At 43.1% G+C, this 27976-nt stretch overlaps 1 protein-coding gene across 3 annotated transcripts in view; it reads right to left on the bottom strand.

Annotated features, from left to right (window-relative positions):
• arl15b (ARF like GTPase 15b) overlaps window positions 1-17869 on the bottom strand; it is a 301390-nt gene extending 283521 nt beyond the window's left edge. For 2 of the 3 annotated variants that reach the window (XM_043688457.2, XM_087989200.1), the window contains exon 1: window positions 10028-10146. In XM_043688457.2, the coding sequence (XP_043544392.1) occupies window positions 10028-10081 (54 nt within the window). In that variant the 5' untranslated portion in view covers window positions 10082-10146. Of the gene's footprint in view, window positions 1-10027; window positions 10147-17696 lie in introns of those variants that run through there. The other variant, XM_043688467.2, reaches the window with a different exon arrangement.
• Between the last annotated feature and the right edge of the window lie 10107 nt (window positions 17870-27976).

Here is a 27976-nt window from a genome sequence, read left to right as displayed (position 1 = left end):
ACTGAGATTTTACTTAGGCTAAGGTGAAAATATTACCTCCACAAACCTTAGTTGCTAAGGGTAATTAAAGCAACATTTATTTGCACTGAAGCATGCTACAGAATTGTCTCCCTCGAAGAAAAGAAACTAAATTTATTGTTCAAGCAGGATTATTCAAGTCTCAAGTTATGAATGAGTAAAAGATTTTACTAATGACTTAGCTAGCAGAGCTGGTCAACAGCTGAGCCATGGTGCAGCAAAACCTTTGGTACTCACTCTCTGGGAATGCCAGAGAGTATTTATTGCCAACATCTAGTTCCCCTTGAGAACTGGTGAGAATTTGTGAGCTGCTTTCTTGAGCTTTTGCAGTCCATTTTAGGTTAGGTACACCCACAATGCCATTTGGAAGGGAATTGCAGGATTTTGATCCAAAAATCTTTGCTCAATTCTGAATATGTACCATGGTCTCAACTTTGGTGCTAAGAGGGCCAACTAAAAATCAGTTCCAATGAAATACATCTCCAGTTTCTTTCAAAATTAACTGCAAATCGCCTGGCCAAGTTGTCCAAATGGATTCACACCTGGTGTCAAATGTTTTTTCTCATGGGTTCCTCTTAAGATTTGAGAGCTATTGTTTCCATCATCACCAACTCACGTATTAGGACATTTGTATTTGTGTGGATACAAAGGGGTATTTGAAGTCTAACACTGCATGGAAATCCCCTTCTACCAGCCGTTTTGTGGTTGATAATACCACTCACCCCAGAGATTCAGGATCCAGCAAAAGTTGGGGGATTTCTGGCCATGGCAAAAGCCTATCCAGTCCTAAAGTCCCCAAAGCCAGGCAATGATGGCTGGCATTATCATGTCCCCACCTTCCTACTGGACTTCCTCCCCAGCAACCCTATCTCTATACCTCCCTAAACCTCGGTTCCTGGCAGTCTGCTGACAATTCCTTCAGTGCCAATACTAACTTTTCTAATTGCTCAATGTTCCTCCAATCACAGATTGCTTCTCTCTCAGGTTTGCAATAGCAAGCTTATGAGGAAATAAGCACAGGGAGAGAAAAGTCCTTCAACTGGAGGAACAAGTCTTCACCATTTTGTTCCATCCTGTATATGGAGAGGGTCCTTCCTCAAACTAGCCACCCTGTAAATCTGAGCTGAGAACTTTTGGGGTGAATCCATTTGTGTACCTTGAGTGTTGGTTCACACATGAATGACTACTTGAAATGCAGCAACTAAAATACAGTCTAGATGAAAAAATAAGCATTACAGTATTCAGCTCAAGGATTGATTGGAGTAGGCCACAGCTTTGATTGGAATACTGAATTATTGTAGGAAAAAGGTAGATAGAGTGGGAGAGTCATAAGATTCAGACATCACAACAATAATTTAGATAAATGTGAGAAGTTGCATTCTTGTAAGGCAAACCAGGACAGGATTGTAATGGTAAGGTCCTGAGGAGTGTTGCTGAACAAAGAGACTTAGAAGTGCAGGTACATAGTTCCTTGAAAGTGGAGTTGTAAGTCGATAGGCTGATGAAAAAAGTGAATGGCATACTTGCCTTTATTGGTCAGTGCATTGAGTATAGGAGTTGAGGTCATGTTGGAACTGTACAGGACATTGGTTAAGCTACTTTTGGAATACTGCTTTCAGATCTGGTCTCCCTGCTGTGGGAAAGATGGCTGGCATTGAAAGGGTTCAGAAAAGATTTAAAAGGATGTTGCCTGGATTGGATGGTTTGAGCTATACAAAGAGGCTGATTAAGTTGAGGCTATTTTCCCTGGAGCATCAGAGTCTGAGGGGTGACCTTATAGAGGTATATAAAATCATGAAGGGCATGAATAAGGTGAATAGCAAAGATCTTTTCTCCAGGGTAGAGGAATCCAGAACTAGAGGGTATAGGTTTAAGGTGAAAGGGAAAAGGTCTAAAAAGGGACCTGAGGGGTAATTTTTTTCACACAGAGGGTGGTGCTTGTATGGAATGAATTGCCAGAAGTGGTGGAGTCAGGTACAATTACAACATTTAAAAGGCATCTGGATGGGTATATTAATAGGAAGGGTTTAAAGGAATATGGGCCAAATGCTGGCCAATGGGACTAGAACAGTTTATGATATCTGGTCAGCACAAATGAATTGGACTGAAGGGTCTGTTTCTGTGCTGTATAACTATGACTCTAGGTTATCACTAACATGGTACCTCAGTGGTTAGCATTGTTGCCTCACAGCACCAGGGACCTGGGCTTGCTTCCAGCCTCGGATAACTGTCTGTGTGGAGTTTGCGCATTCTCCCCTTGTCTGTGTGGGTTTCCTCCAGGTGCTCCGGTTTCCTCCCACAATCCAAAGATGTGCAGGTTAGGTGAATTGGCCAAGCTAAATTGCCCATAGGATTCAGGGATGTGTAGGTTAGGTGCATTAGTCAGAAGCAAATACAGGATAGGGGAATGGGTCACTCTTTGGAGAGTCAATGTTGGGCCGAAGGGCGTCTTTCCACACTCTACAGATTCTATGATAACCACAATAATATTTTTAAAAAATGAGTCATGCCAGAAGGGACAAAAGACATTCAGGAAATGAAAAAACAAATCAGGTGAGAAAAGAAAAAGTAAGGAAGTGAACAAATGTAGAAGAGAGGGGGGATTAAGCCTTACAAGCAAAAGAGTATTATTTTGGCACATGACATCTGTCTGGAATCTGGAGTGTTATTTAATTAGTCATACCCTCCTGCTTTTCCCTATAGCTCTAAAATATCTAATTTTCAAGTCTAATTCCTGCCTACAATTAAGACTGAAATTGCTCCTGCCATCTTTGCAGGCAGCACCTTCCACATCATAACTTGTTAAATAAAGTTCTGGTCCTTCCTTTTGCCAATCTTTAATTGCCAATGAAAATAGCTTCTCTCTTAATCAATGAAAGCTGCTCATTTTCAAACATCTTTTTACTGCTGTTTACCTTCTCTGCTCGAAAGTGAACGATCTCAACTTCTCCTTTCTCTGTACATAATGGTACAGAAACAAATGACAAGCTTCTCTGTACCAGATGCATGATCCTGACATCCTAAGTGTAGTATTTAGGATTGGACATATTACTCTGGCTGAGACCCAAATTAAGTTACCTGGTCCATTCTACCTCTACTTTAAAGCCAATGACCTGTATGATCTTAATTTCTTCAACTTACCCTGTCACCTTCAAAGATTTGTATATGAGATAATCTGGTAGCTATCTGGATTCACTAGTAGTTTTTTTTTCTCAATTCTGCAGTCACTTAATTGATTGAATTTAAATGTCCAAGTTTCATGGTGGTATTTAAATTCAGCTCTCCAATTGTTTGTCAAGACCTCTAGATTACCAATCTTTAAAATCAATGTTACCATTTCCGAAATGCATCATGTAATATAATTCAACATTGCCTGCTTTTTGTAAAACAAGTTGACTCCAAAGGTTGTTCAGCAAGAAATGCTACTTTTGTCCCTTACGTTCTGATCTAAGATCGTCAACATGAACTGTTTTTCTTACTCTCCCCACAGATACCACCTGATCAACTGAGTATTTCTAGTATTTTATTTTTTCAGAGATCTAACATAATTCAAAGTATTTTCCTTTTGTATTATTCTCAATCATGTGGAATTGCCATCTATTTGATTGTTGCTATTCAAGCATCACCACCATAATAATGCTGCCACCAACTAGAAGCATATATACATAAAATGCAAAGGTTACCAAATTTCAGGACAATGACTAATTGGGATCACAGTTCTATGATAAGAATGGTGACTGTGCATGGAGCCGAAAATGTGTTGATGGAAAGGTGCAGCGGGTCAGGCAGCATCCAAGGAGCAGGAGAATCGACGTTTCGGGCACAAGCCCTTCTTCAGGAATGAGGAAAGTGTGTCCAGCAGGCTAATATAAAAGGTAGGGAGGAGGGACTTGGGGGAGGGATGTTGGAAATGCAATAGGTGGAAAGAGGTCAAGGTGAGGGTGATAGGCCGGAGTGGGGGGTGGGAGCGGAGAGGTCAGGAAGAAGATTGCAGGTTAGGAAGGCGGTGCTGAGTTCGAGGGATTTGACTGATACAAGGTGGGGGGAGGGGAAATGAGGAAACTGGAGAAATCCGAGTTCATCCCTTGTGGTTGGAGGGTTCCTAGGCGGAAGATGAGGCGCTCTTCCTCCAACCGTCATGATGCTATGGTCTGGCGATGGAGGAGTCCAAGGACCTGAATGCCCTTGGTGGAGTGGGAGGGGGAGTTGAAGTGTTGAGCCACGGGGTGGTTGGGTTGGTTGGTCCGGGTGTCCCAGAGGTGTTCTCTGAAATGTTCCGCAAGTAGGCGGCCTGTCTGCCCAATATAGAGGAGGCCACATCAGGTGCAGCGGATGCAGTAAATGATGTGTGTGGAGGTGCAGGTGAATTTGTGGCGGATATGGAAGGATCCCTTGGGGCCTTGGAGGGAAGTAAGGGGGGGGAGGTGTGGGCGCAAGTTTTGCATTTCTTGCGGTTGCAGGGGAAGGTGCCGGGAGTGGAGGTTGGGTTGGTGGGGGGTGTGGACCTGATGAGGGAGTCACGGAGGGAGTGGTCTTTTCGGAACACTGATAGGGGAGGGGAGGGAAATATATCCCTGGTGGTGGGGTCCGTTTGGAGGTGGCGGAAATGACGACGGATGATACGATGTATATGGAGGTTGGGGGGTGGTAGGTGAGGACCAGTAGAGTTCTGTCCTGGTGGCGATTGGAGGGGCGGGGCTCAAGGGTGGAGGAGCGGGAAGTGGAGGAGATGCGGTGGAGGGCATCATCGATCACGTCTGGGGGGAAATTGCGGTCTTTGAAGAAGGAGGCCATCTGGGTTGTACGGTATTGGAACTGGTCCTCCTGGGAGCAGATGCGGCGGAGACGAAGGAATTGGGAATATGGGATGGCGTTTTTACAGGGGGCAGGGTGGGAGGAGGTGTAGTCTAGGTAGCTGTGGGAGTTGGTCGGTTTATAGTAAAATATGGAGGCAAAGATTTTAAACTCCTGGGGATTAGCTGCGAGACTCCTTTAAGTTTTGTTTTGCCCGAGATGGTCTAATCCAGTATGTTTGAGGTTTATTCACTAATACCAAGAGAGCCTGCAAAATAGTTATTGTAGTTTGTGTAACTTGCTTTTTGTGCCTATACCCTTGCTACTTGAACTCAATAAATCTCTCTCACCCTCTCTCCAATTCTCACTCTGGCGTCACAGCAATTGTGAAGCATGAAAATGGCATAACAGCATCAAATGGTTTGGGAAACACTGATACAATTCTTTCACGACAAGAGGAGTTCCCAGGACTTCTCAGAGACTGTAACAAAGATATCAAAAAGAAAAATTCAGAGGGATGATGAAATTCCCCAGAGTATGAAGAAGAGACAATTGGAGGAATGGACGACCAACAGTATGAAGTAGAAAGGTGATGCTCAAGAAGCCACAGTCAAAAGAGACAAAAAGAGATAGAAGCAATTCCCCTCTCTTCTCACTGTCCCTGTGAATGAAATGACATCTGATGAAAGAGGATGTGATGTACATAATTAAATGAATGAGGACAAAGAAAAATATCTGAACAAAGCAGTGGAACGTGCTGTATTTGTAATATGGCATTCAAGTGATCCTATTAACATTTAAGAACTAGCATGAAGTTTGGTTATCGTAATCAAAATTGAAGTGATCTTTAACTACCAAGATCTGGTGATCTTGATTCCGGGACTGTAACATGATTATTGTGGTTGAACTGTGCAATTGTTAAAGGAACTGAATGGATGAAAACCTGCAAGATGGTGCTCCAGATGAGACTAAACATTAAATTAATAAGTAATTGACAATTAAGTTTTTTTAAAACAAACTCAAAATATCGACTGTTTGCTTCGAAACCAAGAATTTAGTGGAGGTGTGATTGTTGTTTCATTAGTTGTGTGATGCCTGGAGACCTGAATTAGCTAACTAAGACAATCAAAGAAAAACTGGAGATGGTACCAAGAAACAACTGGCCAATCACAGTCTTGAGATGACATAAACGCTAGCTAGCAAAGGACTAAGTAGGCCAATCAACTACTCAGAGACTGGAAGGAGAGAACTGATCACACCCGGTTCCAACTCTTGTACAAACCCAGGCAACCTTGCTCATCTAGACACATGAGTACAAGTCATTACTAAGTGCAAGTTTCTTTTTGAGTACTGAATAAAGAATAATGTAGAAGTCAAGTTGTTGATACCCAGTGTAGATCTTCCAAAGAAGAAAAGGAAATATCAACTTACTAAATTATTACTGCAGGTTACAGAGAGCACTTGCTAATCAGCAACAGCCCAGATTTCTTTGCCACTTTTGGTTAAATGCATTGAACCCTTAACATTATCTTCATCAAGAAATGCATGCAAACTTTGGGAAGTCCTTGTACACAACATCAACAAATTTGACCTCATCAACCCTCTGCCTCAACAAAAATCTTGCTCAAATTTGTTAAAGACAAGTTGCACTTAAATCTATGCCAGCTTTCCTCTATTAAATAGTCCAAGTGACTATTAACCTTGTCCTAGATTATGATTTCTATAAGCTTTCGCAAAATTGTGGTTAAACTGACTAGCCTACAGTTACTAGGGTCACCTTGATATGTTTTTGAACAAAGAGTGTAGTATTTTCAGTTATCAGCCTGAAGGCACAATTCCTGTATCTAAAGGAGGATTGGAAGATTATGGGCAATGCCTCTAACTCTTCTTCAGTGTCCTGAAATGCACCTAACACAGTCTTGGTGACGTACCAACCATAAAATGCAGACAATCTTTGTTATACTTCCGCTGGGTCACTGCATTATCGTATTCTTTCGTGGGAGGTAGCTCTCCCGCCAATTTTCGATGCCCATCAGTATCTGCCCTTTGATAAGATAAGGAAGTCACTCATTTTCTGCCATAGGTCTGGAGTCACATGAAGGCCCAAACTAGGTGAAGATAGCAGAGTTCCTTCTCTAAACAACAGTGTTGTAAAATACTGTTTGACCAGCAACAGTTACACAGTTTCCATTTCCAAACTTGAATTTCAGATGTTTTTTATTAATTTAAAATCACTAAAATTAATCTCCATTAGTGACCATGGTGGGATTTGAAACCATGCCCCCAGAACATTAAGCTGAGCCTGTGCTTTACTCATACAGCAAAGTAGCCATGATGTCAACATCTCCCTCATGTTTGGCCATCATCTCAACTACCTCACCTTTCAGCATCTTCCTTAATAAATGTAAGTACCTCTTCAATGCCTCTGCTATGCCCTCTGTTTCCTTGTATGAATCTTTTCTTGATGCCTAAAATCAATCCTACTCCCCCTTTAACTAGTTACATGCCTAAAGACAATTTTGGATTCACTTTTATATTGACAGTCAGTCTCTTCTTCGATTTCTCTTGTCACTTACTCTAGATTCCTGGATCAAAACTGACAAAAAGAGGAATATGTGAAATAACACATGAATGCAAGAGAAATTTACAAGATTATGCATCAGAACATTTACTAATTCTAGACCAGTGGTCTATAAAAATTAAGTCTCTCTCACTAACACAACATGCAGTGGTCTGTTGGATCAGTCAGGAAGCAAGGTGCCTTTAAAAACAGAATACGACATCAACTTGTAGGCAAGCGGTGTAGGCTATTCAGCCCCTCACAGCTTGTTTCACAATTCAGATAGATAATGGTTCATTTTCATCTCTTGGACATGCCAGTGTTGGACTGGGATGTACAAAGTTAAAATGCACACAACACCAGGTTATTAGTCCAACAGGTTTACTGGAAGCACTAGCCTTTGGAGTGCCGCTCCTTCATCAGGTAGGAGCAACGCTCCGAAAGCTAGTGCTTCCAAATAAACCTGTAGGACGAGGACCTGGTGCTGTGTGCATTTTAACCATTTTCATTTCAGCTTTATTTAATAATCTTTCAACTATAGTCTCACTTTTCAAACATTAAGATGCCAATTGCCCAGCAGGCATTGTCTTGTGGCTAAAGGTGTGAAAACATCCTGAAATTTTACCAAAAAAAACCATCTCACATTATGACCCCCATTTCATCACCATAACATCCACATTAATCTTCAGAGATAAGAACAAAGTATAAATTTTGAACAGTATCAAAAAAAATTAAATTTGTCATGTTGCAAACACACTTCAATTTCCTGCAATTTCATGTCATTATGGAAAATTATGTGCAAATGGGTAGTATTTTTAACAAATAAAATTAATCTAATTATTTGAATGACATTTAAAAACATTTACCTGATAAACACAACAAATGTTAGCATACAATTCAACGTATGAAGCTTAAAAAAAACTTTTGAAAACAGGAATCAAATTAAGAGCACAGGAGTGAACTGGATATGGCTGGCTGTCATGTTGAAAATTGATGTGTATGAATGCACAGAGTAACAAGCTATTTTAAAAGGGTGCTAGATGTGGCTCACGAGGATACAGAAAAATAAAACAAGAGATGAGACACATGAAGAGAGCAGACATGGGTGAGGAGCAAAAAGTATAACAGAGTGGAGGAGAAAGGAGAAGAGACAAGGAAAGAGAAAGCAGAGAGAGGTGGAGTGGTGGGGGATGAGGGGCTGGAGATAAAGTGAGAAGGAATGGGAAGAGGGATGGAGGTGGGAAGAGGTTCTGGAGGTGGGTAGAGGGGCTGGGAGATGAACAGGGATGGCCATAGAGTCATAGAGATGTACAGCACGGAAACAAACCTTTCAGTCCAACCCGTCCATGCCAACTAGATATCCCAACCCAATCTAGTCCCACCTGACAGCACCCGAGAGGGGGGGGGGGGGGAGGGAGGGGGGGGGAGGGGGAGGGAGGGGGAGGGAGGGGGGGGAGGGGGAGGGAGGGGGGGGGAGGGGGAGGGAGGGGGGGGGAGGGAGGGGGAGGGAGGGGAAAGGGGGGAGGGGGGGGAGGGGGGGGAGGGGGTGGAGGCGATGGGAGGGGTGTTGACGGGAGGGGGGGCGACGGAAGCAGGCTGATGGGAGGGGGGGCGATGGGGGGGCAATGGGGCAAAGGGGGGCGATGGGAGGGGAGAGCAATGGGAGGGGACAATGGGAGGGGGTGATGGGGCGAGGGATGGGAGGGCGATGGGGCGAGGGATGGGGGTCGATGGGGCGAGGGATGGGGGGGGGCGATGCGATGGGGTGGCGATGCGAGGGGGGGCGATGCGAGGGGGGGGGCGATGCGAGGGGGGGGATGCGAGGGGGGGGCGATGCGAGGGGGGGGCGATGCGAGGGGGGGGCGATGCGAGGGGGGCGATGTGAGGGGGGGCTAGATGTGAGGGGGGGGCTAGATGTGAGGGGGGGGCTAGATGTGAGGGGGGGGCAGTGTGAGTGGGGGCGATTGGGCAAGGGGGGGCGATGGGGCGAGGGGAGGGGGAGCGATGGGGCGAGGGGAGGGGGGGGGCGATGGGGCGAGGGGAGGGGGGGGCGATGGGGCGAGGGGAGGGGGGGGCGATGGGGCGAGGGGAGGGGGAGCAATGGGGCGAGGGGAGCAATGGCGCGTGGGGAGGGGGGCAATGGCGTATGGGGAGGGGGGGCAATGGCGCGTGGGGAGGGCGATGGGGCGAGGGAGGGGGCGATGGGTGGGGGGGCGATGGAAGGGGGGGTGATGAAGCGAGGGGAGGGGAGGGGCGATGGGTGGAGGGGCGATGGGTGGAGGGGAGGTGCGATGGGGCGAGGGGAGGGGGGCGAGGGGGTAGGGGAGGAGGGGGCTAGGGGGTAGGGGATGGGGGTGCGAGGGGGTAGTGGTTGGGGGGTGAGGGGGTAAGAGAGGGGGCGGGGGAGAGGAGGGAGGAGGGAGGAGGGAGGAGGGGGAGGGGGAGGGGGAGGGGGAGGGGGAGGGGGAGGATACAGCGAGTGGAGCGACGCGGAGAGATGCAGAGCTGAAGGAAGGTCCCTGTAGTGATGGGAGCTGGGAGCTGGGTTCAATAAAGCTGCTGCCTCGCGGCCTACCCTGGGGACGCACGGCTCTAATCTGAGCTTCTCTGCCTGGCCCGATCTCAAATACATCCAAATCAACCGGGAGGTCCTACCGAATAAATGCCGATCCGACACACAGCGGCCGACAACTCCAAACACTGGCCCATATCCCAGGACACAGGTACCGCCTCGCGGAAAAACCGGCGGCTGCGGCCCCCAGACCGGAGGGCGGGGCCTCAGGATGTACGGCCCTGGCCCCACCCCCGGCCCTGGCCCCGCCCCATCTTGGCCCCGCCCCCTGAGCCATTGCTCTGCACTATCCAACACAACACAACACAACCCAATTCTGCCCTTCCCAGTTCCTATTACATTACATTACATTTTACATTACAGGTCCTTCGGACCAACAAGTCCACACCGACCCGCCGAAGTGTAACCCACCCATACCCTTACATTTACCCCTTACCTAACACTATGGGCAATTTAGCATGGACCATTCACCTGACCTGCACATCTTTGGACTGTAGGAGGAAACCGGAGCACCCGGAGGAAACCCACGCAGACACGGGGAGAACGTGCAAACTCCACACAGTCAATCGCCTGAGGCGGGAATTGAACCCGGGTCTCTGGCGCTGTGAGGCAGCAGTGCTAACCACTGTGCCACCATGCCGCCCAAAGAAATATAATCTATCTGAATCTCCATCTCTTCTATCACACACAGTCCAAAGAGGTAGAAAACGGTGTCCTCACCTCATTCCAGACTTGTCCAATCACTACCCCAGAGGGCAGTAGATGGTGGGACATTTAATAATTTTTAGAAGAAAATATTAAAGACCCCTATTGAGGTCTCTTTGTTCAGCAACACTCCCCAGGATCCTACCATTAAGTGTGTAAGTCCTGTCCTGATTTGCCTTTCCAAAAGGCAGCACCTCACGTTTATCCAAATTAAATTCCATCTGCCATTCGTTGACCCACCTGACCAAGGTGCCATCGTATTCTGAGGTAATCTTTTTCGCACTCCACTACACCTCCAATTTTGGTGTCATCTGCAAGCGTACTAATGACACCTCTTATATTTACATCCACGTTTATATAAATGACAAAAAACACCAGAGGAGGTTCACTTATGTTGACCCTGCATATGGAGGAGACGTTGAGCCATTTGCAGCCACACTCAGTGAAGGCCTTGCCATCGCATAGGCTGCGATCATAAACAGCCCATTGTCAGCCACTAATGGTCCCCATTCGCAGCTGGTCATTCTCCCAGGCTGACTTTTACCTATTCCCTTATCTGCCCAATTTAATTTCTCTCTCAGAGCTCCATTTCCAGTTATAATTTTTTTCATCCACTCTCCCTCCAACGCCGTCTTTAGCATATTTATCAAATTTTCCCTAGCTATAATCAGTTTTGAAGAATCACTGGAGTATAAGAATTGGGAGATCATGTTACGGCTGTACAGGACATTGGTTAGGTCACTTTTGGAATATTGCATACAATTCTGCTCTCTTCCCTATTGGAACAATGTTTGAAACTTGAAAGAGTTAAGAAAAGAATTACAAGGATGTTGCCAGGGTTGGAGAATTTGAGCTATAGGGAGAGTCTGAACAGACTGGGGGCTGTTTTCCCTGGAGCGTCGGAGGCTGAGGGGTGACCTTATAGAGGTTTACAAAATTATGAGGGGCATGGATAGGATAAATAGACAAAGTCTTTTCCCGGGGGTGGGGGAGTCCAGAACTAGAGGGCATAGGTTTAGGGTGAGAGGGGATTGATCTAACGGGGACATAAGACAACTTTTTCACACAGAGGGTAGTGCTGGAATAAGCTGCCAGAGGAAGTGGTGAAGGCTGATACAATTCCAGCATTTAAAAGGCATGTGGATGGGTATACAGTGGGAAGGGTTTAGAAGGATCTGGGCCAAGTGCTGGCAAATGGGACTAGGTTAGGTTAGGATATCTGGTCGGCATGGGCAAGTTGGACCGAAGTGTCTGTTTCCGTGCCGTACATCTCTATGACTCTATAACTGACTGAAATTTTACTTCTGCTTTCTCTCCACAGATGCTGCCAGACCCGCTGAGTTTTTAAAACAATTTTTAGTTTTGTTTTTGAATATTTAGAAAATGGCCACATACAGTCATAAAAGGTCGTGGCTGATTAACCAACCAAAAGAGGATCGTGATCATTCATAGATGCCAATCTTCAGCCAATTCAATTCACTGTACAATTAATGGCAAGGTCCTGGGGAGTGTTGCCGAACAAAAAAAACCTTGGAGTGCAGGTTCACAGTTCCTTGAAAATGGTGTCACAGGTATGCAGGGTAGTGAAGGTGTTTGTTATGTCTGCCTTTATTGGTCAGTGCACGAAGTACAGGAGTTGGGAGGTCATGTTGTGGCTATACAGGACATTGGTTAGGCCACTTTTGGAATTGTGTGTGCAATTCTGGTCTCCCTCCTATTGGAAGAATGTTGTGAAATTTGCAAAGGTTCAGAAAAGGATGTTTCCAGGGTTGGAGGGTTTGAGCAATAGGGAGAGGCTGAATAGACTGGGGCTATTTTCCCTGGAGCATCAGAGGCTGAGGGGTGACCTTATAGAAGTTTTTTAAACCTTGATGGGTATGGATAGGGTATATAGTAAAAGTCTTTTCCCCAGGGTGGGGGGTGGGAAGGGAGTCCAAAACGGGAGGGCATAGATTTAAGTTGAGAGGGGAAAGATCTAAAAGGGGCCTAAGGGGCAACTTTTTCCACACAGGGTATAGTGCATGTATGGAATGAACTGCCAAAGGAAGTGGTTGAGGCTGGTACAATTGCAGCATTTCAAAGGCATCTGGATGGTGATATGAATGGGAAGGGTGAGAGGGATATGGGTGAAATGGCGGCAAATGAGACTACATTAATTCAGGATATCTGGTTAGCATGAAGGAGTTGGACTAAAGGGTTCATTTCTGTGCTGTAAAACGCTATGACTTGAGTCCACTCCAGTGTCCCTGATATAAAAGTATGCAAATTGAACCTTTGCTAAAGCCAATTTTTAGTGTTAAAACCAAGCTTTCAGAACAAATTCTGATATGGAATACACAAAATGATTGTAACTTTATCCAAAAATGAAGGGTCCCACTGTGCTAATAACAAATAACCAGTTCAGTTAATTCAAAGAATCATTACCTTTGGAATGCCACCAAAAACTGAAGGAAAATAGAGGGGAAAAAATGAAGGCCAATATCCAAAACATCAGACCATTGAAAGACTCTGTAGTCAGCTATGACATATAGGATTATAAATGACATATTTTCTGGAAAGTAAAACTTAACTCCAATATCAGTAACTTATTGTCAAAACAAAATAGGCTTACAGTAGCAGATAACATCTTCTGCGCTCCCCCCCCCAAAAAAAGTGTGATGTTGCCTCACTTTCCTTTCCAAAGTTAATCTCAATATTGTCAGTGCAGAATTTTCTTCCACTACACAATCCTGCACTATCTTTATGACTGACAAGGATGGAAACACTTTTCTTATATACACAGTGTTTTTAAAATAGAAATCAATTGTTGAAAAGAGAGATATGCTTCCAAAGCATTTAGATAATTTTAATCAACCTGTTCAAACATGTTATCAGATATCTCTGAAAGCAGATGGGACTTGAACCCAGGCTTTATGGACACTGTTCCAAGGAAGGAATACTGGACCCAAAACATTAACTGATTTCTCTCCTCAGATGATGCCAAAACTGCTAAGCTTTTCCAACAATTTCTGTTTTTGTTTCTGGACACTACCACTGTGCCACAAATAACAGATTTATTTTTAATAGCAATGCCTCGGCTAATGTGGCAGCATCTCCTTATTGGGATTGTGGCATAGGCCCGCCAGTGGTCAGTGGGAAATCAAAAAAGAAATTTGTAAGGAGATCTCAGATATCTGGAAGAACAATAGCATTATAATGATAGGGGGTATTAATTTTCCAAAAACAGACTGGGACTGCCATAGTATTAAGTGTTTGGATGGAGAGGAATTTAAGTGTGTACAAGGACATTTTCTTATTCAGTATGTGGATGTACTTACGAGCGAAGGAGCAAAACATGACCTTCTCTTGGAAAATAAGGCAGGGCAAGTGACTGAGGTGTCTGTGGGAAAGCATTTTGGTACGAGTGACCCTAATTCTATTAGTTTTAAAATACTTATGGAAAAGCAAAGACCTGATCTAAAAGTTAAACTTCCAAATTGGAATAAAGCCAACTTTGACAGTTTTAGCCAAGAACTTTCAAAAGTTGTTTGGGAGAGGCTTCTTGCAAGTAAAGGGACGGTTGAAAGGTGGGAAGCCATCAAAAATGAAATGCGAGTCCAGAGACAGCATGTTCCTGTCATTGTGAAGGGCAAAGCTCGTAGGTATAGGGAATGCTGGAAGACGAGAAATTGAGGCTGTGATCAAGAAGGACTCTTATGTCAGGGACAGACAGCTGGGATCAAGTGAGTCCCTCAAGGCGTATAAAGGGCAGTAGGAGTATACTCAAGAGGGAAATCAGGACAGAAAGGGGACATGAGATAGCTTTGGCAAATAGGGTTGAGGAGAATCCAAACAGATTCTACAAATACATTAAGGAGAAAAGAGTAACTAGGGAGAGAATAGGGCCTCTTAAAGTTCAACAAGGCCAACTATGTGTAGAACCATAGGAGATGGGGGAAATACTAAATGGCTATTTCAAGTCAGTATTTACTGTGGAGAAGAACATGAAAGTTGAAGAACTAAATAGTGATATTTTGAAAAGTGTCCATATTACAGAGGTGGTGGTGTTGAATATCATGAAACACATAAAGGTGGATAAATCCTTGATCAAGTATATCCCAGAACTTTGTGGAAAGCTAGGGAAGTGATTGCTGGGCCCTTTGCTAAGATATTTGTATCATTGATAGCCACAGATGAGCTACCGGATGATTGGAGGGTGGTTAACGTGGTGTCACTAGTAAGAAAGTGAAGGAAAAGCCAGGGAACTATAGACCAGGAGGCTGATGTCAGTGGTGTTTAAGTTATTGAAGGGACAGGATTTACGTGTATTTGGAAAGGCAAGGACTGATTAGGTACAGTCAACATTGCTTTGTGTATGGGCATTTGTGGCTCACTAATTTTATTGAGTTTTTTGAAGTAGTGACAAAGAAGATTGATGAAGGCAGAGCAGTGGATGCTGTCGATCTGGACTTCAGCAAGGTTTTTGAGAATGTTCTGCAATGACAGACTGGATAGCAAGGTGGCATCACATGGAATCCAGGCAGAGCTAGCTATTTGGAAACAAAATTGGCTTGACATTAGAAGAGAAAGGGTGGTGGCGGAGGGTTGTCTTTTGGACTGGAGGCCTATGACCAGCAATGTTCCGAAAGAATCAGTGCTGGGTTCACTGCTTTTCATTACTTATGTAAATGATTTGGATGTGAATATAGGATGTATGGTTAGTAAGTTTGCAGATGACACCAAAATTGGTAGTATAATGGGCAGTGAAAAAGGTTACCTCAAAGTAATATGGGACCTTGATCAGATGGGCTGAATAGGCCAAGGAGTAGCAGATGCAGTTTAATTTAGATAAATGTGAAATGTTGCAATTTGATAACACAATTCAGGGCAGGACTTATACACTTAATGGTAGGATCCTGGGGAGAGTTACTGAAAAAAAAGGGACCTTGGAGAACAGTTTCATAGGTCTTCAAAAGTGGAGTCACAGGTAGACAGGAGGTGTTTGGCATCCTTACTTTTATTGGTCAGGACACAATATGGGATGTCATGTTGCAGCTTCACAGTACATTGGTTAGGCCACTTTTAAAATACTGAGTTCAGTTCTGGTCTGTCTGCTATAGGAAAGTTAAACTTGAAAGGATTCAGAAAATATTTACAAGGATGTTGCCAGGTTTGGAGGATTTGAGCTTTATGAAGAGGCTGAACAGGCTAGTGCTATTTTCCCTGAAGCGTCGGAAGCTGAGGGGTGACCTTATTGAGGTTTCTAAAGTCATGAGGGGCATGGATTGGGTAAATAGACAAGGTCTTTTTCCCAGGGTAAGGAGTCCAAAATTAGCGGGCATAGCATGAAGGGGGCAAGATTTAAATGGGACCAAAGGGGCAATATTTTCACACAGGGTACCGTGCATGTATGGAATTAGCTGCTAGAGGAAGTGGTGGAGGCTGGTACAATTACAAATTTAAAAGGCAAGTGGATGGGTACGTAAGTAGGAATGGTTTAGACGATTATCAGTGAAATGGTGGTAAATGAGGCTAGATTAATTCAGGGTATCTTGTCATCGTGGACAAATTGGACTGAAGTGTCTGTTTCCTTGCTGTACATCTCTATGACTGTACAGAATGTCCTCATGTGAGACAGTGGCAAAACTCATGAAACTGACTTTCACTTGTACTAATAAAAGCCTACAAGACAGAGGTTGCCAAGACTATTTTTATATTTTTCTCCAAAGTTTTCATTTTTTGTTCTATTTTAAGAAATATCGAAATGGTTGCATATGTTGTAAACTACAACATTTTCCAAATGAGGCAAATTTGAGATTTGTTTCTGATAATGCAGTTCTGGAAACAAAGTTGATACACAGACTTCAAGATAATCTCTTTCTGGCTGTATCATTGCATCATTTAACCTAGACTTTCTTCTTAATATTCAATAAATCTTACTACTTGTCAGAGAATTTTAATCACCAGACACTGAAATGCCCAAAATGCCATATTGGTTAAAATGTGTTATAACATTTGCTAACAAGGTATCATAGACCTTTAACCCATAGTAATTTTGTGTCCATATTTACTGTATTGGAATAATTGAAAAAGTTATTAAGATGCTAACTCAGAAAACAATTTTGTCATCTTAAAAAACAAATAAAAACAATTACAGGAGAAATACCACCCTTCTGTTCCCTTTCACATTTTAGCTAAAGCAATAAAATTTGAAAGACTTATTGTGTGTTAGAATCCTGTTTACTTCTGATTTCCTGAAACCTGTATTGTTAACTCAGCACAGCCAATCAATAAACTGTTTAACTCATGTCACACGTTCAAAACAACAAGAGCAAAATGTTCATGCTATTACCAAATGTTTAAAGATCAACAGTCTGTACATTTTCAACTATATATTTGCACGAGGTAGTTAAATAGAAAGGATAAGCCAAGTAACAATCTTAAAGTTGTATTCTTTGTGGATTCATGCCCACAAGAACCGGAACAGATTCCAAACTCCATTGTCAGGGTCTTTAGAAAAAAAAATCATTGCAGGAGTAATGATCGTACACAAAACTGCAGTGACAAATCAATCTCTTTTTTTATTTAAAGGGCATAACATTGAAGTATCCGTAGTGGAGTACACTTGTTGCAAATTCTAAATGTGGAGCGTTTTGTGCCAGTTTCAAGTGTAAGTAGGTTAAGGTTACCAACATGAAACACTAAAAGGTAGCAATTCAGATCACTCAGCCGTGTCTTATAATACTGGACTGAAGCTGCGGTTCTCATGAAAATTCAGCCAAGGTCAGATCCGAATCGTTAAAAAGCTCGTTACAATAAAACTAGCAAAATACCGCCGCAATTACAATTCCTAATGAGTTGGCAAATGAGATGAGTAACTGAAATTGACCTGTTACAGCAAGTACATTCTCATTCATTCATTCATTTCTGACATTCGAATTGCTGCAGTTTACAACAGCCAAACGATCAGACAAGTTATACAACTGCAGCCACCAAACAAAACCATAAGTGAAATCTGCTTGTGCTGTCGGCACGCATCTAGAAGGAAGCAGAAACACACAAACATACCAGATAATCCATTTACAGAACGGAGACTCTCAGCTTCCAAGTCCAAAGCACTTTTATCTTCTATGTGTATATTTTATATCTTATTTGTTATAAGAACAGTTTGTCTGACATTTCTTAACTTAAATGGGTGAGAAAATGTAAAAGTTCGCCGTCTCTCTCACTCTGTATTTACGAAGTCTACACTTATTTCCTCAACTGAACTTTATCCCCTAGTGGGTGAAATGTTAAAATTAACCCCTAAAAGCCACTCCCTTTCTGCGTAAGGTGATCATCTGATCGCAGACGTGAGGCTGTTATTCAATAACCCCGGAAGTTTAGTTGGAAGCTAGCGTGAGGTTAGTGAGATTCACGTTTGGGGACTGGAAAGTGGTAAAATTTGAAACTGTGTGAGTTGCTGTCTGTGCTTAACAGAACTAGTGCACTTACCGTGAGGGGAAACAACAATTTAAGCAGCGTTTGAATATTATGTCGCTTTATTTTTGCTGGGCAGTGATGTAATTATTGGTGCAGCAATGTTTGATACAGTTTTTTGAGTTGAGTCTTGTAGAGGATTGCCATTGTGGTCAAGGAGGAAAGTATTGAGCATTCACACAGCGTATATGTCATGACGTTTCAAAAGAATTTATCTCTTAAATCTTATGTCAGATTGAATCTTTGCTGGACGCTATGAGAAAGTGAGGACTGCAGATGTTGGAGACCAGAATTGAAAAATGTGGTGCTGGAAAAACACAGCAGGCAGGCAGTATCCGAGGAGCAGGAGAATCAGGAATGAAGGGCTTATGAAGAAGGGCTTATGCCCGAAACGTCGGTTCTTCTGCTCCTCGAATGCTGCCTGGCCTGCTGTGTTTTTCCAGCACCACATTTTTCAACTCTGGACACTGAGAAACAGGACGCAGTACGGAGACAAACGTTTCACTGCATGATTTGGAGATGCCGATGTTGGACTGGGGTGTACAAAGTTAAAAATCACACAACACCAGGTTATAGTCCAACAGGTTTAATTGGAAGCACTAGCTTTCGGAGTGCCACTCCTTTATCATGTGATTGTGGAGGACACAATTGTAAGGCACAGAATTTATAGCAAAAGTTTAGTGTGATGTAACTGAAATTATACATTGAAAAATACCTTGATTGTCTGTAGAGTCTTTCATCTGTTTGAATACCATGATAGTTTCACTTTCATGTGTAAATCACAATGTTTTCTTAAAAGTTGCATTCTCAGGTTAGCTGTAACAATTGATGTTAGCTAGACAATACGTTGAAGGTGTAAGCCCCCTGTGTTCTGTCTATGCCATGAGGTCCGAGTTGAGGCCCTCCCTATGGGTACTGAACTTAGCTATCGGCCTCTGCTCGGCCACTTTTTGCTGCTGCCTGTCCCGAAGTCCACCTTGGACGATGGTCGCCTGAAGGTCTGAGGTCGAATGTCCTGGAGGGAGGGCCTCAACCAGGACCTTGGGTTCATGTCACATTACAGGTGACCACACACACCCCCTTACACTCCACACTCCCACACTCTCACAGGCATCCCCTCAGAGATTTAGACCACTCTACACTCATGCACACACACACACTCTTTCTCAGACACTCACAACCCCCCACCCCAGACATGCACACACTCCCACACATGCACCCTCTCACAGACTTAAGTCTCTGCACCCTCTCTGCACCCTCTCTGCACCCTCTCTCCCCCACGCGCGCTCTCAACCCCCAACCCAGACAGACCCACAGACAGACACAAAGACCCACATGTGTGCACATTTTTTTGTGGGGTGAATTTGTAATTGCAGAGTTACATTGTACTTTGCTCAAAGACTGCATGAATTCATGTAAAACTCTTGTTATCTCACTTTTTAGATTAGAATCAATCTAAACATCATGGTATGGACAGAAAACACAGGGGGCTAACATCTACAATATATTGTCTAGCTATCACCATTGTTAACAGCTAACCTGAGAGTGCAACCTTTTCAAAAAAGGTTTTGTGATTTACACATGAAAGAATTGAAACTATCATGGTATTCCAATTTGTTCGCATGTGCTAACGAGTCGAATATCCCGGTCATTCCCTGTACTATTTGATATTCTTCTGTACAAGCAATTCATCTCTGCAAAAAGAACTATAAGGGTCACATTTCCATTTTGGTTAAGGAAGTGATCAAACCTCCAAAATTCAGCTGCTGGTAGGCAATCTGAAATGGTTCCTGTGCACAAAAGTACCACTACCATCTACCACTAGGTGGTAACAGTTTAAAAATCACAACACCAGATTATAAACAGGTTTATTTGGAAATACAAGCTTTCGGGTCGCTGCTCCTTCGTCAGGTTGCTGATGGGGCACCACTGGTGAAGGAGCATCATTCTGAAAGCTTGTACCTATACTTTCAAATAAACCTGCTGGACTATAACCTGGTGATGTGAGATGTTAAACTTTGTCCACCCCATTCAAATGCCTGCACTTACACATTTTGAGGGGTAAAGGAAGAGTAGGGATGATTTATGTATAGGAATTGTTAAGGTGTTTGGATGCAAAATAATCATTTATCTATATCTACACAGCAGATGCTTCCCAAGCCATTGTAATTATGCTGGATGCTCAGGCCCAGGAACATTTTGAAAATGACGAGAAAGTATAGAATAGACTCTTGATATTTAATGTTGACAATTACTGGGAGTGGATTAGGTGCAACCAAGGATATTAACAAAGTGAGTCTGGAAATTAGATTAGATTACTTAGTGTGGAAACAGGCCCTTCGGCCCAACAAGTCCACACCGACCCTCCGAAAAGCAACCCACCCAGACCCATTGCCCTACATTTACCCCTTCACTTAACACTACGGGCAGTTTAGCATGGCCAATTCACCATCCTGCACATCTTTAGACTGTGGGAGGAAACCGGAGCACCCAGAGGAAACCTACGCAGACACGGGGAGAATGTGCAAACTCCACACAGTTGCCCGAGGTGGGATTTGAACCCGGGTCTCTGGCGCTGTGAGGCAGCAGTGCTAACCACTGTGCCACCGTGCCACCTGTGCAGGGGCGTTGGCAATAATCTTGCAGTCTTCCCACAATTTATGGGCAGTGACTCAGGATTGCAGCAGATCCTCTTTTGAACAAGGGTGTAATGTTGCTCAGCCCAGCAATTACAGATCAGTCAGTTTAACTTCAGTGATCTGGAAACTTCCAGAAACAATTGTGAAGTAAGATCAATAAAGAAGCAAGAACAATACAGCATTGGAACAGGCCCTTCAGTCCAGCAAGCCTGTGCCAACACAACACCTTTCTAAACTAAGAACCATATCCTGTCTTTCCCTGCCTATTCCTATATCTGTCACGATACCTTTTAAATGTTGCTATTGTATCTGCTTCTACCATTTCCTCTGGCAGTGCTTTCCAGGCACTTAAAATGCTCTGTGTTTTAAAAAAAAAAAGTTGCCTCTCACATAGAGTCATGGAGATGTACAGCATGGAAACAGACCCTTCGGTCCAACTTATCCACACCAACCAGACATCCCAACCCAATCTAGTCCCACCTGCTAGCACCTGGCCATATCCCTCCAAACTCATGTACCCATCCAGATACCTTTTAAGTGCTGCAATTGTACCAGCCTCCACCACTTCCTCTGGCAGCTCATTCTATATACGTACCACCCTCTGTGTGAAAAAGTTGTCCCTTAGGTCTCTCTTATATCTTTCCCCTCTCACCCTAAACCTATTAAGGGCGGCATGGTGGCACAGTGGTTAGCACTGCTGCCTCATAGCTCCAGAGATCCAGGTTCAATTCCTGCCTCAGGCGACTGACTGGGTGGAGTTTGCACGTTCTCTCCCTGTCTGCGTGGGTTTCCTCCGGGTGCTCTGGTTTCCTCCCACTGTCCAAAGATGTGCAGGTCAGGTGAATTGGCCATGCTAAATTGCCTATAGTGTTAGGTAAAGGGTAAATGTAGGGGGTATGGGTGGGTTGCGCTTCGGCGGGGCGGTGTGGACTTGTTGGGCCGAAGGGCCTGTTTCCACACTGTAAGTAATCTAATCTAATCTAATCTAAGCCCTCTAATTCTGGACTCCCCCACCCCAGCCTCTTTGAACTTATCCCTCTTTACCTTAAACCCATGTCCCATTGACATTTCTATCCTGAGAAACTCTCTAATCCCCAACTATTCATTCTGTCCATGCCTCTCATAATTTGTAAACTTCTATCAGGTCACCCCCTAAGTCTCTGATGTTCAAGTGAAAACAAACCAAGTTCATCCAATCTCTCCTCATAGCTAGTATCCTCCAAACCATACAATATCCTGGTAAACCTTTTCTGTGTCTTCTGCAAAACCTCCACAATCTTCTGGTAGAATGGCAACCAGAACTACATGTAATATTCCAAATGTGGCATAACTAAAGTTCTCTACAGTTGCCAAATGGCTTGCTAATTTTGCACTTTATGAAGGCAAGCACTTCATATGCCTTCTGGACCACCTAGAGGGGTGGCACGGTGGTTCAGTGGTTAGCACTGCTGATTCAGCGCCGGGGACCCGGGTTCATTTCCCACCTCTGCCTGTGTGGAGTTTGCACATTCTCCCCATGTCTGCGTGGGTTTCCTCCCACAGTCCAAAGTTGTGCAGGTTAGGTGAATTGGCCATGCTAAATTACCCATAGTGTTACTTAGGTGCATTAGTCAGGGGTAGATATAGGGTGGGGGAATGGGTCTGTTTGGATTGCTGTTTGGAGGATTGGTGTGGGCTTGTTGGGCTGAATGGTCTGTTTCCATACTGCAGGTAATCTAATCTTATCCACTTGTGTTGCCACTTTCAGGAAACAGTGGACCTGAACACCCAGATCCCTCTCTGTCAATGCTTCTAGTCATTCTGCCATTTACTGTATCCGTCCCTTCTTCCAAAATGCATCCCCTTGCGTTTTTGTAACATAAATACAGGAATAGGCCATTCAGCCCAACTGGCCATTCAAGCCATTCTGTTCAACTCTTGAGAAGTAGTTTCATGACCAATTTGGCAAAAGTGACAAACTGTATCCTGTGAATTTTAATGAGATTTGATGATCCATCATGTAATTTTGATCAGGGAGAATTACTCAAGAAACCTGTGGGTTGCCTTTTTTATTCAATGTGTGCTGTGGGATGTTCAACCACAATCTATTACTCATAATTACCACATGATAATTCTGGGTTTTATAAATAAGTTGTACATGTAATGTATTTTGTATCCTTGTTCTAATGTTGTATTGTAAATTTTATTGCTGTTATCCCCATTAAGTTCCATCTGCCGTTTCTCTGCCCAAGTCTCCAGCCTATCTATATTTGCTGTAATCTCTGGCAATCCTCCTCACCGTTTGCAGATCCCCCAATCTTTGTGTCATCTACAAACTTACTGATCAGACCACCTAAATTCTCTTCCAATTATTTATATATATTACAAACAACAGGGTCCCAGCACTGATCCCTGCATAACAACATTGGTCACAGATCTTCAGTCAGAAAAGCATCCTTCTGCTGCTACTGTCTGTCTTTATGACAAAGTAGAAGACAGTTCTGCATCCATCTTACCAGTTCACTGCAGATCCCAGGTGACTTCACCTTCTGTATCAGTCTACCATAAGGAACCTTGCCGAAGGTCTTGCAGAAGCCAGTATAGACAATATTCACCACCCTGCCCTCATCAGTCATATGTGTCAATTTCTCAAAACCTCAATCAAGTTTGATTGAGTTTTTGAGACATGACCTATCCCACACAGTCATGTTGCCTATCGCTAATAAATCCATATTTTTTCAAATGTGGGTAAATCCTGTCCCTAAGAATCTTCTGTTGTAATTTCCCTATCACTGACATTAGGCTCACAGGGCCTGTAATTTTCTGATTTTTCCCTATTGTCCTTCTTAAACAAAGGAACAATGTTGGCCATTCTCCAGTCCTCCGGGACCTCTCCTATGACTAAAGAGAATACAAAGTTTACATAAAGTCCCCAGCAATTTCCTCTCTTGCCTCCGCCCCTTGCCTATAAAGCACATTGGATCCACAGTACATTGGCAAGTTGAATCCAAAAATTGACTTAGTGGTTGGAAACAGAAGGTGGTGGTCGAAGGTTGTTTGTATGACTGGAGGCCGGTGTCCAGTGCTGTAACACAGATTAGCACTGGGTCCCTTATTGTTTGTGATGTATGTAAATTATATAAGAAGAAAATGCGGTGGTCAGGGAATGATAAGTAAGTTTGCAGATGACACAAAGATTGGGCAAGTGGTTGACAGTGGAGAAGAATATCCTAAGTTACAGGATGATACGGACAGAACAGTGGCAAATGGAATTTAATCTTGAAAAGTATGAATTGATACACTTTGGAAGAAATAATAAGACAGGGTAGTGTCATATATTATTCTGAAGGATTCAATGTTAACTCTGTTTTCTCTCCACAGATGTCGCCAGACCTGCTGAGTTTCTTCAACAACTTCTGTTTTCATTTGCTCCAGGTCTTCAGCATCAGCAGTTCTTTTTTTTTATTTGTAGATGTTGTCCTTTTCATCCTCTAATCCTTTGATTGTCATCCATGTTTAATAGCTTGAACAATAATAGTTTAGCCTAATCTGAAACTTTGATTTGAATTTCACCTCACTTGTTTTATAACACAACTATGAATATTTTATCATACATCTACATAACAAAACAAAAGAACTGATCACAGACTTCAGAAACAAAGGAGGACACACCCATCTACATCAACGGAGTGGAAATTGAGGGTTGAGAGGTCAATTAAGTTCCTGGGAGTGACAGTAACTAATAGCATTTCCTGGACTTCCAACTTAGATACGATGGTCAAGCAGGCACAACACGTCTTTGTTTCCTCAGGAGGCTTAGGAAATTTGGTATGTCCATAAGGACCTTCATCAACTTTTACAGTTGCACTATTAAAAGCATACTATGTGGGTGCATAACAGCCTGGTATGGCAACTGCTCTGCCCAGGACCATAAGAAACTACAGAAGGTTATGCGCCCAGTCCAGACCATCACTGAAGCCAATTTCCCATCCATGGACGCCATTTATTCTTACTGTTGCTTGGAAAGGCTGCCAACAGCTTCAAAGACCCACCCCTCCACCTCAGTAATGCTCTGCTACAGCTCTCCTCAGGCAGAAGAGACAGAAGCTTGAACACATGCACCAACAGGTTCAAGAACATCTTCTTCCCTCCCTTTATTAGGTTAATGAATGGGCTCTCTAACTTCAAATAATGTTGATCTTGCTTTGTGCACCTCCTGTGCAGTGTAACCTGTATGTCTCACTCTGTCCAAACACCCTATGATCTGTATGTCCTTGCTTACTATGATCTGCCTGTACTGCTCACAAACAAAGCTTTTCACTGTACTTAGGTGCACGTGATAACAATAAATCAAATCAAATCAAAGTGGCTAGATTGAAAGGTGTACTCCAGTTTGGCTTCATGAGTAATCTGTGTAATGTGGTTAAACTTGTTCTAACATATTTCCTCATAGCTTTGCACCTCAGTACACATTTCCCCTTTGAAATAGCCACTTGAAACTATGATCTGTTTTTAGATTCTGACAGAGAAACATTCTCAAATTCTTTAAGCCATAGAGTCATATATTTGTACAGCATGGAAACAGACCCTTCAATCTAACTCATCCATTCCAACCAGACATCCTAAATTAATCTAGTTCCATTTGCCAGCATTTGACCCATATCCCTCTAAACCTTTCCTATTCAGGTACCCATCCTGATGCCTTTTAAATGTTGTTATTATGTCAGCTTCCACCACTTCCTCTGGCAGCTTATTCCATACACGCATCACCCTTTGTGTGAAAACGTTGCCCCTTAGGTCTTTTTAAATCTTTCTGCTCTCACCTTAAAACTCTGCTCTCTAGTTTTGGACTCCCTGACTTTAAGAAAAAGACTTTGGCTATTCACCCTATCCATGTATTTTCATAGACTCATAGAATCATACAGCACGGAAAGAGACCCTTTGGTCCAACCATTCCATGAGGAAACATAATCCCAAACTAAACTCGTTCCACCTGCCTGCTCCAAGCCTATTTTCCTCCAAATCTTTCCTATTCATGAACTTATCCAAATGTCTTTTAAATGTTGTAATTGTACCCATATCCACCACTTCCTCTGGAAGTTCATTCCACACACTGGATTTTATAAACCTATAGGATCATGGTCGCTCTGATTTTAACCTCAGCTCGACATTTCTGCATACCCCTGATAATCTTTCAATGCTTGATAGTCAAGAATCTATCTACTTTTGCTTCAAAAATATTTACAGATTCTGCATCAAATGCCTTTTGAGGAAGGGAATTCCAAAGACATTCAACACTCTTAAAGTAAATCTTACTCATTTCTGTCTTAAATGGCCCACCCCAATTGTTAAAGGATGACTCCAAGTTCTATATTGATTCTCCCACAAGAGGAAACACCCATTCCGCATCCATCTGGTCAAGTATCCTTAGGATCTTAGATAATTCCATTATTAACCTCTGACAATCCTAAACTCCAGATGAAGCAGACTGGGCCTGTCAAGCCTTTCCTCATAAGGCAATCTGTTGATTTCAAGCATTATGTTAGTAAACTTTTCTCTGAACTGCTTCCAGTACCAATATCCTTTTGTATGTATAGTGATGCCAGATACAGTCTCACCAGTGCCCTGTATAACTGAAGCACAGCGATTCTACTCTTGCATTCCATTCCCCTTGCAATAAAATTAAGCATTTTATTATAGGGAGGGAGAAAATATACTTTGAGAGTAAGACTACAAGTATATCAAGGAGGAGAGAATCCAAAGTGACCAAAAGTCCCTTTGAGAGTAAGGCTGGGGAAGTAATAATGGGGACTCAGGAAATGACAAAGGAGTTGAATAAATAATTTGCATTAGTCTTCACAGTAGAAGACCCTAACAGCATTCCGAAGTTACTAAATATTCAAGGGGATAAAAGGAGGTGAGGAAATAATTTCAATAAGTTACACTGGACAAAAAAAACTAGGAAGACTAATGGGGCGAGAGATATTAAAAGAAGCAGCACAGAGATAATGCATGTAGTGGTTGCGATCTTCAAGGAATCCTTAGATTCTGGTAAAAGTTTCAAAACATTGGAAAACTGCAAATGTAACACCTTTATTTAAAAAGGGTGACAAAAAGCATTTAAAGTAATTCCTGTTATTGGGAAATTGTAATAGAGCATTTAAAAATACAAAACATAATCAAGCAGAGTAAGCATAGTTTTATGAAGGGGAATCAGGCCTGACAAATTTATGGGAATGTTTTGAGGAGGTAATAAGCAGGGTAGATAAAGGGTAAACAATGGATGAAATGTATTTGGATTTTCAGAAGGTATTCGATAAGATAAAATAGTTTTATCTTCTAAACTATTTAGAAGATAAAATCCCGTGGTATTGGAGGTAGTTTATTAGAATGGACAGAGGATAGGCTAACTGATAAAAGACAGAGATGGGATAAGAGGGTAATTTTCTATATAATGAATCTGTATAAGGCGTATGAACAGAGTTAGACCATTCGTCCCATTGAGTCTGCTCCGCTATTCAATCATGATTGATATGTTTCTCCAGTCTCCTTCCTTCTCCCTGTAACCCTTGATCCCCTTACCAATCAAGAAATTACTTGTCTTTGTCTTAAGTGCACTCAATGATTTGCCTCCATAGCCCTTGGCAGCAATGTGTTCCACAGATTCACCACCCTTGTACTAAAGAAATTCCTCCTCATCTCAGTCATCCCTTCACTCTGAGTCTGTGTCCTTTGATCCTTGTCTCTCCTACTGGTGGAAATACCTTCTCCATGTCCAGGCCTCTTAGTATTCTAGAAGATTCAATAAGATCCACCCCTCATCTTTTTGAATTCCATCGAGTACAGACCCAGAGTCTTTGACTACTCCTCATGTGACAAGCCCTTGATCGCTGGGATCACTCCTGTAAACCTTCTCTGGACCCTCTCCAATGCCAGCACATCCTTCCTTAAATACGGGGCCCAAAACTGCTCGCAGTATTCCAAATTTGATCTGACCAGACAGTCTCAGCAGTAAATTTCAGCTCTTGCATTCTAGTCCTCATAAATTGAATGCTAAAGTTGCATTTATCTTCCTAACTGCCAACTGAACCTGTATGTTAACCTAAAGAGAATCCTCAACAAGAATTTCCAAGTCCCGTTGTGCTGCAGATTTCCAAAGCCTTTCATCATGTGGAAATCATCTACCCCTCTATTTGTCCCACCAAAATGCATAACCTCACATTTTTCCATACTATAATCTATCTGTCACTT

Source organism: Chiloscyllium plagiosum, unplaced genomic scaffold (genome assembly GCF_037043375.1).
Source record: "Chiloscyllium plagiosum isolate Xiang-an unplaced genomic scaffold, Cpla_swu_hap1 HiC_scaffold_1, whole genome shotgun sequence".
NCBI classification, from domain to species: Eukaryota; Metazoa; Chordata; class Chondrichthyes; order Orectolobiformes; family Hemiscylliidae; genus Chiloscyllium; species Chiloscyllium plagiosum.
This window is presented reverse-complemented; position numbering and strand designations above follow the sequence as displayed.